The sequence below is a fragment of the Nothobranchius furzeri genome, chromosome 3 (assembly GCF_043380555.1).
Source record: "Nothobranchius furzeri strain GRZ-AD chromosome 3, NfurGRZ-RIMD1, whole genome shotgun sequence".
NCBI classification, from domain to species: Eukaryota; Metazoa; Chordata; class Actinopteri; order Cyprinodontiformes; family Nothobranchiidae; genus Nothobranchius; species Nothobranchius furzeri.
In genome coordinates, this window is record NC_091743.1 from 79,600,004 (window position 1) to 79,612,919 (window position 12,916).

The window sequence follows — 12,916 nt, forward strand, 5'->3', positions numbered from 1 at the left end:
TTTACTTTCGGTTATACATTTACCGCGTCTTCCCGGCGTTATTTCTTCTTTCTTCTTCTACATTCCCGTTACATCTGTCACTATCAGCGACGTTTTTACCATCCTCTCTACACCCACCATGTCCTGAACACGTTGAAATAAGCTCTGGATCATGTGTGTGAAGTATGTTTACTCTCATGAAGCACACAGCTGCAGCGTCTCTTTCTTCCTCACTGGATGAATGGATATCTTCATCAGAGGATGAATATTACTCTTCAGAATCAGAGTCAGCCATTACCAGACAAAGAGCTTTGTCAACAACGAACAGACCTATCAGCATTGTAAGGTTCTCCTCTCTAATTTATAATAATGTTTGCCCTCTGTGAGCTCCGCTCGTCTCCTTCACTCAGTCGGGCAGTTTTCAAACTCTATAAACTCTGAAAATTTCAATAGAAACATCCAAAAGTGTTGCTCAGATTGACGTTACAAAACTCTGCTCATGATATTACGTTACACCAGAAGATTCGGGTGTAAAGTAATATCATGAGGGATTGTAATCGCAGCTGTGGCTCGTTAAATGCAAAATTGCAACTTTGATGCTTAAAGGGTTAATTTTATAGTCCTTCTAATGCTATGGCTCTAATTATTGACATAATAATTGTTTTTGGTTTTTCGGCCTTGATTTCCTCATTTTAGTTTTCTATGTCTCACGGCTGGCCAGGGAACACCTTAGGATTTCCCTGGAGGGGCTGGGGAGAGGGAAGCCTGGGCCTCCCTGCTTAGGCTACTGCCCCCACCACTCGACCCCGGATAAGCGGCTGAAAAAAAATGGATGGATAGTTTTCAATTTTGGCCAAGAAATTTCATTTTGGTGCATCCCCAATTTTTGTATTAAAACACCATCCCATCAATACTGAACATGGATTATCAGCTTATCACATCCATAGGCATGAATACGAAGACGCCCCATTGGGCGCTGGAGAGCGTAACACCGCCATATTGTGTGGCTACACAGAGTGGGCAATGATGGCTGCAATAACTGGTGCATTGTTGAAACGTAGAATTAGGGCTGAACGATTTTAGGAAAAAATTGAATTGGGATTTATTTGTCAGGATGTGCAATTTCAATTCTGATAGGTAATTTTAGATTTATCCCATATTACCTTAAAGGACGACAGAGAGAGAGAGAGAGAGAGAGATTATTTGTAATGTCCATGAATCGTCATGCGAGAGCTGGGCGCAGAAACCCCTCCATGGAGCTAACCACCCCCCCCTCTGTTCCTGGGGAAAGCCTTCAGCTCACCAGCTCTGCATCCCCGGCATCTCCACCAAAATGTTAAGTAATTACATGTGGGGTAATATTTAATCTCCATAACCCTGGAACCTGAAATAACACACATGACAATAAGGGAGACATTTTACCCTGAGTCCCCAAAATAATGGAGAGTTAACGCAGGGAAAAACCTCCTCCGAGGCTTTTCCCCCGTCACTCCCAAGTCTCCTCAGTTTCCCAGGGGCTTTATTCAGCAAAAGGATGGGGGATGAGGCGGGCCTTCTCATGTTACAGAGGTACAGTTTTCAGTTGGAAACCCACAATCAACATCCTTGCTCAACCTTTCATGAACAGCAACAGTTGGCAAAAACAGAGATTCATTTGTGTTAATAACACAAAATGGGCATATTTTAGGCCTCAAAAAGGTACAATTATAAAAATACCCAACAAATTCCATTTACAATTTTTTTCAAATCAAGCTCCAGCGCTAAATTCAAAATGCGCATTAACATTTACAAAGATGCAAACTAAAAATAAGATTACCTTTCAAATATATTTATTAAGAAACATGCATAAATATTCTTTAAAGTCTTTGACTGTTACAGATGAAGAGCTAAAAGAGCCATCCTCATTTTACCATAGTAGTAGTAATACAAAAAATCTTTGTTTTAAATTAAATAAAATACAAACAAATTTAACAATGTTAAATATGTAATAAACAGAGAAACAATGTGCAAAAAATTCCCAAAAAGGAAAAAAGGGCCTTGCCCAACAATACTGCACTTTTCCTGAATAATAAATATGTCTTTTGTAAACAAAGTCAGGGCGAAAGACTGAACAAATAAATCTCCAAACCTTAACACCACTTTTCTTCACAACTCTACATGACTCTTTACAGATTTTTGGTCAAGAAAACCAGCATGTCAAACTTGGCTGGTTTCAGATAAGAGCGCTGACATGTGACAACGTTGCCACTAGCACTAAACAATCGCTCTGATGGTGAACTAGTGCCTGGTACGCACAGGCATTTACAAGCCAGTTGGCTCAGCCATGGAAAGTTAACTCTGGGCACTCTCCAGCAGGCAAGTGGATCTTATTCTCCATCGATAGTTGGACTCATCAGGTAGTTGTCCAGTTCAGCTTTGAGAGCGTCCTCCAGCTGCGCAGTGAAGGAAGGAGGAGGTGCAGCAGCCTTGCTCTTGAAGAAGCTGCCCAGTGACTGCTTTCCCTTCTCGGTGGTGGCTGGAGCTGCCTCTGAGGAACCTTGGGGTGTGGCATCTGTGGTGTCGAGACGAGCCCTCTTGTCCTGTAAAACAGAGATTAAGCTGTCAAAATGCTGTCGTCTGGTATGACTTACGCAATTGGGCCTTTTATGTAAACAAAAAAACCAACAAATGAATGTAAAAAATAAATAACTTGTGGCATTTTGTAAACACACACATAAAAAAGACAAGTTACCTCTCGTGCCATCTGCTTCATTTGAATCTTGACTTTTTCTTTGATGTCTGGGACATTTTCTGTCCTCATGTAGTCAGTCTTGAATCTGGGATCAAGGAGAGACGTTGTGTCCCGCAGCTCCTGTGTGGCTGGGTCACTGTATTTATCTTCAATGTAGGCAAGAGCTCTGGACTTTATTTCCTTAGTTAGACCTGTGTCCTCATCCTTCTCACTTAGGGTTGATGTTCTCAGGAGATGGAGAACTGGCTTCAGGTATGACACACTTACAAAGGGCTGCACAATGTATCGTAAATATATCGTTTTTGTGATATCAGCATGCACAATATGCTTATCGCAAAGAACAGAAAAAATCGCAATGAATGGTCAGCTCAAATGTTTGCTACACACAATGGACTCTGTCAATCAAACAGAAGCGTTACGTATGTTTAACAAATCAAATAGAGCTCTTGTCTTCAGGCAGAACTTGAGTCAACGCCTTGCTCTGCTCATTTTTTTCCTTGAACCCCATCTTGTCGCACACACTCTGTGATTAGTGAGGTTCTGGTAATTTTAATTCTTGCTGTGCTTTTTTCAGCTATGAAAGAAGACGCCCACTATTTGTTTGCAAAGTCCTGCTGCCTGTTTGACTCTTGCATCATCTTTAACAGCATTTTCTGGAGAAAAAGAGAAAAAAAAAACAACACGAACATAAGAGCATTACAGGCTCAAAAGTTTTTAGCAGGAGAGCAAAATAAATACTAGAAAATAATCTATAGAAAGCAAACGGGTAGAGAAGTAAACAATCAAAAACACTTAACCCCCAGAGACCCACGGTTGTAATATTACAACATCAGATTTAAGTCTACAAAAATAAACCTTCCCCATTTTTTTTTCTTTTTAAAACCACATTTACATTGCTAATAGGTCCTATTGTTCAGTTCTGCAACACTATTGGCTGTTAAAATGTGTAAATAGGCCCGTTTATCTGGCCTCCTAGAACAACATGTGAAAGGTAAAAAAAAAAAATTTTGCAGTTGCTTTCTAAATTTGGGTCTCTGGGGGTTAACACAATGTTCATCATCTAATATTTAGTTTAACATGTTAATGAATAATTTATAGAAACTCAAAAGAAATACATGACGAAAATTCTTAGACCATTTTACACAATTACTTTCACATCGCATTAAATACGTATAAATTAACAAAGCACACACACACACACACACACACACACACACACACACACACACACACACACACACACACACACACACACACACACACACACACACACACACACACACACACACTCACACCGATTGCATGATGCAGCCTATGTCCAAAACACTGAAGTCTGGTCCAGTCATTAGTTCCACCACTTTGATGACGTGTGCTGCGTTGTCAGTGGTGATATATGCCAGGTCCTCTTCTCTCAGACCCCAACTTGAAAGACATTCCCTCAAACCCTGTGCAATATTCTATCTGGTGTGGTCAGTAGGAAAGTACGCCGTCTGTAGACAGCGACTTTTCATTTCGAATTTGCCATTCACAGAATGCACAGTCAAACTCAAATATGGTTCGGTCGTTCTGCTTGACCACATGTCAGTAGTTGTGGCGTAATACTGCACATTTTTCATTTCTGTTACCACTTTTTATTTGCACTCTGCGTACAGCTATGGGATGGCAACCTGACTGAAGGAGGTGCAGGAGGGGATCGCACATCTTCTGTCCAGCGTGTGGACGAGGTTTTTAAATCCGTGTTTGGTGACCGTGTTGACAGGCACCATGTCCCTGGCAATGTAGTGCATTATGGCTGGTGTTATGCCCCAGTGTCTTTAGCTGCTGGTATCATATGGCGTCACACTAGCAAAAGATGCAGAGATGACTTTTTTCCTATGCATGCCTCGTGCAAATGCTTGTGATGATTTTTAAGGTGCCGGTATAAGTTTGTTGTTTCTGGTTGAAGTTGCAACTTTAGCGCAGCAGGTTCTGCACAGTATTGCCCTGCGATGGACTGGCACTTTGTCCAGGGTGTACCCCGCCTGATTGCCCATTGACCGCTGGAGATAGGCACCAGCCCCCCCAATGAATGGATGGATGGATGGTTGGATGGATGGTTCTGCACAGTACCTGTTTCTGTTGCACGTCTGGAGTCTCAAACCCGAAGTACTCCCAAATGACCGACATGTTCCTCGTCTTGGCGATTAAATCTCTGAACTCCGGTTCTGGTTCTGCAGAAGCCATTTCACTAGAGTGTCACTTTGAAGATTTGCGTCTGGACAAGAATTCTGTGTTGTTTACTTGCTGAGAATGTGCCGCACAAGAGCATGAGGAGCTGGAGCAGCTAATTGGTTAGCGTCACTCATAGTGTGTTGTTATTGGTGAGCTTGGCAGGAAGGTGTTAAAACAGCGTGATCACCACTTGACTGACGCATGACAACTCCCCTAACACAACAGATCCTGGGTCAGTGAGGGGCGCAAATTAAGAGCATCATGCTTGCACCCCAGTATGAGGGAGAGCCAGGATGTTACACAGCTGATCCTGGGTCTGTTAGTTGCTCAGCCGAAAACCGCAGCGTTGACGATGCCCAAATCGTGTTTTCTGAAATCGCAATTTCGGTCTGAAAACGATAGATCATTCAGCCCTACGTAGAATTACTATTGGTGACATTTCTAGCATACCTGTTAGGATTTCATTTTTATTTATTTTATTTGGTTATAGTCATATTTTAACTGTCGAGCAATACCGTGTGTCTGATTTTGTGAAAAAGCATAAGAAATGTCCGCTCCGATTCTCCATCCGGCCCTAATGTGTATTCACGGTCTCTTCCTCATACTTCACTTTTATTTGCTGTTTGAAGGAAAGGCGAGAACACTGGATTATTCCCAACAGGTGCAAAGATTCAGCACCTGATCAGGTCAGGAAGCAGGACCCCCTCCTCGCCATCTTCCGACAGCAATCCCTGCTGTTCTCCCTCCGTCCAACCTTTATGCCTTTGGCTTGTTGCCGTTTCCAGATGGTAACAATCAGCCTGGTCTTAACCCATCTTTTATACATTTTTTACAAGGATTTAAGACTTTCCTCCCCTAAATATTTGTCTTTATTAGTTTGGTGTTCCCATGTGAATGCTCAACACTGGTAGCTTCAGTACGGCCTCACCTCCTATAAAATCAGAAGAGAATGTAAAATGAACTGGCTAAATCCAGAAGTCAGATTTGTAGCGTTTAATCCAACTTTATGATCACATTGATTTTTTTCAAGGAATGCAACGACATCTGAGTGAAAATGAGACACATTCCAAAACGCTGAGCTATAGAAGGTAGGGAATTGGGGGAAACAGGAGTGTTTGTGAGGAAATAGAAACGCTCTCTTCATCGCGGGTGAGCAGGTCTTGTAAGACCTGCTGACGAAGGTGTTGTTGTAAGTCTGTGAAATGTCTGGTTTTATTGCCCCTGTCAAGTGTTCCCTCTCAAAGCGCATCAGGAGTGGCTGCGAACGCTCTGTATGGACTGGAGATGGGTGGGGGGGTGAGACGAGTCCCAAGATAAAACAAACTTTTTTCTCCTAGATGCAAACGTGTTCCCGTGATGTTTAACTGCACGTGTTTGTTAAAGAGTCGCAATAGGAAGCACAATCCTCCGTGTAGGAGGAAGCAAATCTGTGCACTAATTGCACTTGTGAGGAAGAGGCAGCTGTGTCGTGTCAAAGGGCTTGAAGCTCCTCCTGGCCAGTTGTCAAGAAGAGCAGCAAAGAAGCCATTTCTTTCAAATGAGACCAACCGGTGTCCTGCTAAAGGACATGGGGCTGGACAGCCGGTGCACAGAGCTCCCATATCCCAACTATTTCAGCTTGCTTTTACACAAGCATTCTGCAGCGTCACATTTATTGGATCGTTTCTTAGATTTTTCGGACATCTGTTTTAAATGAGACGTTTATTCAAGATTTCATTGGAATAAAAAAAAAACATTTGAACTTTTGTGTAAATCAAATTTTACTGCTGTGAAATAGCTGCAAACTGAGAGTTGTGGTCTGTAAATCAACCTTTTTGTAGATTTATTTATTAAGCTTTTCCACAAATATAAAGAATCCAACCACACCAAAATCAAAGAGACGTACCGGTGGCACATAAAACAGGAGGCGAGATTTCGTTTTATCATGTAACCGGAGCAGGGGTCCTCAACTCAATTTGTTCAATGGCTGGAGTTCAGGAGTGCCAGATGCTTTATTATTGTATTAATATTTAAAATAGTTTTGTTTTCCATCTAAACTGTTTTAGTTGTGTTTGGAGAATGTAAACAATTCTTGATATTTGGGACATGAATTTTGCTGCTAAACTTCAAAGTACCCAAATCGGGGGCATTTGGGGCCCAAAGAGTTGGGGGGTCGGGTGGAAAGGTCTGGCGGACCCATCCACACACACACACACACACACACACACACACACACACACACACACACACACACACACACACACACACACACATATATATATATATATATATATATATATATATATATATATGTGTATATATGTATGTATGTATATATATTGGACAATTCCTGTCCATGGGCTCGTATTATAAGTTTTTAATCTGAAATGGGAGGTGGCCACCACCGCCATTTAGATTGTGTCACACGTCTCATCACGCCCAGACAATTCCATAAAAGGGAAAAGAGGTGGAGCTGAGTGTGGGGCTGTAAAGCTGGGATCAAATGACGACGCCCGTCGAACTGAAGTGATGTAGCTACAAGCTAACCCCTAAGCTAACACGGAGGTGGGAGCTAAGCTAACAGAGGTAGATACCTAGCTCCAACCGGAGCTAACTGTGCACAGCATCGGAGCTTCGGCCTCAGAGATGCGCCGAGCTGCCGCTTGGGAGAACCGGGTGGAAAACATCGGTTTCCATCCGAGAGCTCCACAAGCCGGCAGCCCGTGCAACAGACAGGCACCACTGCGATCAGAGATGCGCCGAGCTGCCGCTGAGGGGAGAGAGACCATACCGATAGTCGGAACCCAGCTCCACCAACACGTTATATTTCAACCCATTTTCAAAAATGCAGCATCATGTTAAATGCACTGGGTTTCACCCTATTACATTTAAATTTCATGGCTAAACAGTACATGTTAAAATCTAAGCTCAACTAGCGCAAGAGTGGCAGTGACCTAAAATACATAAATATAATTTTACTTACAGAAAAAAATGAAGTGGAGACTCATTGGACGCTCCATTAGTGCAATTAATGCCACAGCAAGTCATTTTGTCCAACAATTGCACAAATAATATCCAAAAAGAATACACAAACACTACAAATAATGGCCTAAGTTGAGAGACTGAAAATGGCAAAACAGTTTTCAGGCGAGGCAGAGGCTCAGGCTGAGGCCTTTCCCCGGAGCTAGCTCTGCGGTCACGTGGGTCTGATGCTCATTAATTATTCAGAATTTTAGGCATTTAATGCACTTAAACAGAAGAGTGACAAAAAGTGTAAACTAGATCTATTAAACCTAACATGTTTTAGAACCAGGCTGTAAACATGTTTATTTCTGCTGTGAAATTGGTATTTTTAACATGGGAGTCAATGAGGATTTGCTCGCTTCTGACACCAGCCCCCAGTGGATGAGGGTGGAACTGCAATTTGTGTCACTTCCTGTTTTGTTTCATATCGAGACCTGAATTATGGGGGCTTGGGCGACCCGGATGTGGTCCACGGTCAGCCAGTAGAGGTTCACTGGTCTAAAGAAACATATAACCTGCTGCCATTGTACCTTGGAAGTTTTTATTTTATTGTGTTATTCAGTTAACGAGGGAGCACTTTCTTGCACAGGAGGTTAGCATTCTGTAGAGTTTCCTTTTACTGTTGGTTAATCCTAATGACAATAATAACAGGTTATTATCTTATTTAGCAGATAACATGCCAATGTTCCTTACCTAAAGAAGTAGAATCAGTAAGTTAACATGTTTGTGTTTTTCAGGGTGTATTGAGTATTTATTTTATTCAGTTTATTGGTTGCATGTAGAATTTTTTTTAAGGTTTGTTTGAACCTGCTACATTATGAAGTTAGGATAAATGTAGTTTAATCTGTGTTTAATGAAATACCTCATCATGACCCAATGAGCTGAACTAACCACTAAGACAGATGATGATGATGATGATGATGATGATGATGATGATGATCAGATAGAAAACCTTGGCTCCTGGCCGGTAACTCTGGGATTCCCTCTCTGACTCCACTTTCTCTAATTCAGTTCATTAGATGAACTCCTCCTTCCCAGACCAATTATTGGTAACCATGGAGGCCTGATGGAACCGGTCTGACGGCACAAATGTTTCCTGAGAACACAAAGAGCCCATTATTCAGCTGATGCCCCTATCAGTGGTGAAATACTACTCGGCTGTGAGCATACAGGAGCATACAGGATTATGATAAAAGAGAGACAGAACAAAGTGTACTAGTGATACTGTTAGGATTAAGAAATTTGTCTCCCAAGGCCTTTTTTCTGCTTGTTTGGATGTTTTCCATGAATGGTGTTGATGTAATTTTTCTTGGTTCAATCTCCAGCTTTGAACAAAAGAGACTATTTGTTTGGAAAGTTGTTGGGAACGTTTCTGAGTTATGGTTGTCATTGAGCATCGGAGTTGAGTAAACCGCTAAGAAGTCCCATTCTGAGTGAAATGGGATCCCCAGAAGATAAGTTTTCCATGTTTACAATTACAATTATAGTAAGAGTAATTTCCTTCCACACCATATATATATATATATATATATATATATATATATATATATATATATATATATATATATATATATAAATCACCTCCGACAGAACTTCCAAAATGGGGGACAATGAGTCTGAATGGACCCTGTTCCGTGCCTCCATTGTTGAGGCGGCCGACTAGAGCTGTGGTCGCAGGATCGTGGGTGCCTGTCGTGGTGGCAACCCCTGAACGCGTTGGCGGACACCGGCGGTTAGGGATGGTGTCAAGCTGAAGAAAGAGTCCTATCAGGTCTTTTTGGCCCGTGGGACTCCGGAGGCAGCTGACGGGTACCGGCAGTCCAAGCGGAAAGCAGCTCGGGTGGCCGCCAAGGCAAAAACCCGGGCATGGGAGGAGTTCGGTGAGACCATGGAGCAAGACTTCCATACGGCTTCGAGGAGATTCTGGTCCACCATCCGGCGCCTCGGGGGTGGGGAAAGCAGTGCGCTACCAACACTATCTATAGTGGGGACGGTGTGCTGCTGACCTCTACTCAGGACGTTGTGGATCGGTGGGCAGAATACTTCGAAGACCTCCTCAATCCCACCGACACGTCTTCCAGTGAGGAAGCAGAGTCTGGGGACTTTGGGTTGGCCTCAAATCTCTGGTGCTGAGGTCACTGAGGTGGTTAAAAAGCTCCTCTGTGGCAAGGCTCCGGGGGTGGATGAGATCTGCCCCGAGTTCCTTAAGGCTCTGGATGTTGTGGGGCTATGTTGGCTGATGCGGCTCTGCAATATCGCGTGGACATCGGGGGCAGTCCCACTGGACAGGCAGACCGGGGTGGTGGTCCCCTTATTTAAAAAGAGGGGCCGCAGGGTGTGTTCCAGCTACAGGGGGATCACACTCCTGAGCCTTCCTGGTAAGGTCTATTCAGGGGTTCTGGAGAAGAGGGTCCGTCGGATTGTTGAAACTCAGATTCAGGAGGAGCAATGTAGTTCTCGTCCTGGCCGTGGAACACTGGACCAGCTCTATACCCTTAGGGGGATCCTGGAGGGTGCGTGGGAATTTGCCCAACCAGTCTACATGTGTTTTGTGGATTTGGAGAAGGCGTTTGACCGTGTCCCTCGGGGGGCCCTGTGGGGGGTACTCCGGGAGTATGGGGTACCAGGCCCTCTGATATGGGCTGTTAGGTCCCTGTATGACCGGTGTCAGAGCTTGGTCCGCATTGCCGGCAGTAAGTCGGGCTCGTTCCCAGTGATAGTTGGACTCCGCCAAGGCTGCCCTTTGTCACCGATTCTGTTCATAACCTTTATGGACAGGATTTGTACGCGCAGCCAAGGTGTGGAGGGCATCCGTTTTGGTGGCCTGAGGATCAGGTCTCTGCTTTTTGCAGCTGATGTGGTCCTGTTGGCTTCATCAGAACGTGATCTTCAGCTTTCGCTGGAGCGGTTCGCAGCCGAGTGTGAAGCAGCTGGGATGAGAATCAGCTCCTCTAAATCTGAGACCATGGTCTTGATTTGGAAAAGGGTAGAATGCCTTCTCCGGGTCAGGGATGAGGTCCTGCCCCAAGTGGAGGACTTTAAGTATCTCGGGGTCTTGTTAACGAGTGAGGGAAAGATGGAGCGTGAGATAGATAGGCGGATTGGTGCTGCATCTGCATCCAACTGCTTAGAAGGTGAGGAATAAGATAGTCGTCGTCGTCTTCCTCCACTTATCCGGGCCCGGGTCGCGGGGGCAGCATCCCAACTAGGGAGCTGAGAAATAAGATTTAAGGGGAAATATAAATTCTGTAAATCTTTTCAGTGCTAGCAAATTTGAAAGGTGTGGAACGCTGAACCCATTTTAAAAATCTTATTTCTGATTAAAGTCGTGTTTCACTCAGGTTCACTGAAAAAACAATTACCGGTATTTCTAATTATAATCAGTCATGCAGGGCAGGCTGAACATGAAAATAGTCTCCTACACCTATCTCCTGCATTAACTTCTGGTAGAAAACAGATGGTGAAACTCTTGGATTAGAAGATCCTGACAGATCTACGTCACACTGTCACTTAAAATTCATGCACTCATCCATCTTGACTCACGACGGGGAAGGCTGTTGTTGGTTTAGCATCCGGGAATCAGCAGCAAACGTCTTGTGTAAAAGAAGCTATCCGTTAGCATTAGCAACTCCACCAATTCAATTTTCAATTCAATTCAACTTTATTTATATCGCGCCAAATCACGACAAGAGTCGTCTCAAGGCACTTCACATAGTAAACATTCCAATACAGGTCAGTTCATTAAGCCAATCAGAAAAAAGTTTCCTTTATAAGGAACCCAGCAAATTGCATCGAGTGACCACACAGCAGAACTCCTCCAGGCTTGTGTTATTTGTGGAGATAAAACATCAACATTGCAAGTCAATGGTAGCTGATGTTCAATCTGCAACGAGAGGTCCAAATATCAGGAAATGAGACTCTAAATCCTGCTCTCTGAGTCTCAGCTGTGACCCAGCTCACTTCTGGTGCCAGGAAACGGGGCACCTGTTTTTTTGCCCCCTGAGTACAAGACATTTATTCGTACTAGAGATTACTGCAAATGTATTGATTAAGTGAGTGTTCCACACCTTTAAAAACACTTATATCACTCTCCAAAGAGAGCAGCTTTGCTACGCTGCACGATTTACTCCCACAGCATCCCAGAGCCACAGCTGCCTCCAACCTCTCTGAGATCCAAGCCAGGTGAAGGTTGTGTTTGGTTTACATTTCACCTTTAAACGTTTAGAGAGATGAAGTGGAACCCATTGATCTACACTGGGAGCTCAGCTGGGGTCAAAGGTCATCTGTGGGCAGAGGCAAACAGATACACCCCTAGTGAATGGTCATACATTTAAATGGAGCTATTTTATGTTATTTAACATGTGTGTGGATGTGTTTTATCCATCGGTATAAATATCATATATCATATCAATGCTGACTCAGTTCATGCTGAACATGTCCCTGTTTCTGAGTCAGACAACAAAGAGAAATAAAAGTATTTATGTTAGTTTTGTATCTTCATCAGACATCACATCTGAGACGCAGTCTTAGATATTCATGGATCAGAACAATAAAAATATAACAACGAAAAAGACGTCACATTTAAGAGCTTGTTGAAGAACAAGTGATGTCACTTCACGTCTGAAGAGTCAGACATGGTGAAGCCTGTTGACAGCAGCTGATAATGTTTTTGCCTATCTGTGTGTAAATGAGGTTTATTTATTTAAATGAGACACATTCCAAAACAGGATTTATTTTTTTACGTAGGCCAACTGTTGGTCTGTTGAACTGATGATCTTCCATGTCTACTAGAATATAACGTCCATGTCTCTTGTGTGTTTTGCAGTCTTTCAGCAGCAGGCGGTCCCCGGCCTGCTGGAGCAGCAGAAGGTGAAGCAGGGTGGGGGAGGAGGGTCCATCCCATGTCAGAGCTGTGGGAAACCCTGTAAAGGAGAGGCCCTCCGAGTTCAGAACAAACACTTTCACATAAAGTGTTTTGCCTGCAAAGGTAGG

General features: G+C 43.4%; 1 protein-coding gene across 14 annotated transcripts in view; it reads left to right on the top strand.

Annotated features, from left to right (window-relative positions):
* ablim2 (actin binding LIM protein family, member 2) overlaps positions 1–12,916 on the top strand; it is a 111,435-nt gene that overhangs the window by 30,001 nt on the left and 68,518 nt on the right. For all 14 annotated transcript variants that reach the window (XM_070549576.1, XM_070549583.1, XM_070549579.1 and 11 more), the window contains exon 2: positions 12,750–12,911. In XM_070549576.1, coding sequence (XP_070405677.1) covers positions 12,750–12,911 — 162 coding nt within the window. The remainder of the gene's footprint in view (positions 1–12,749; positions 12,912–12,916) is intronic.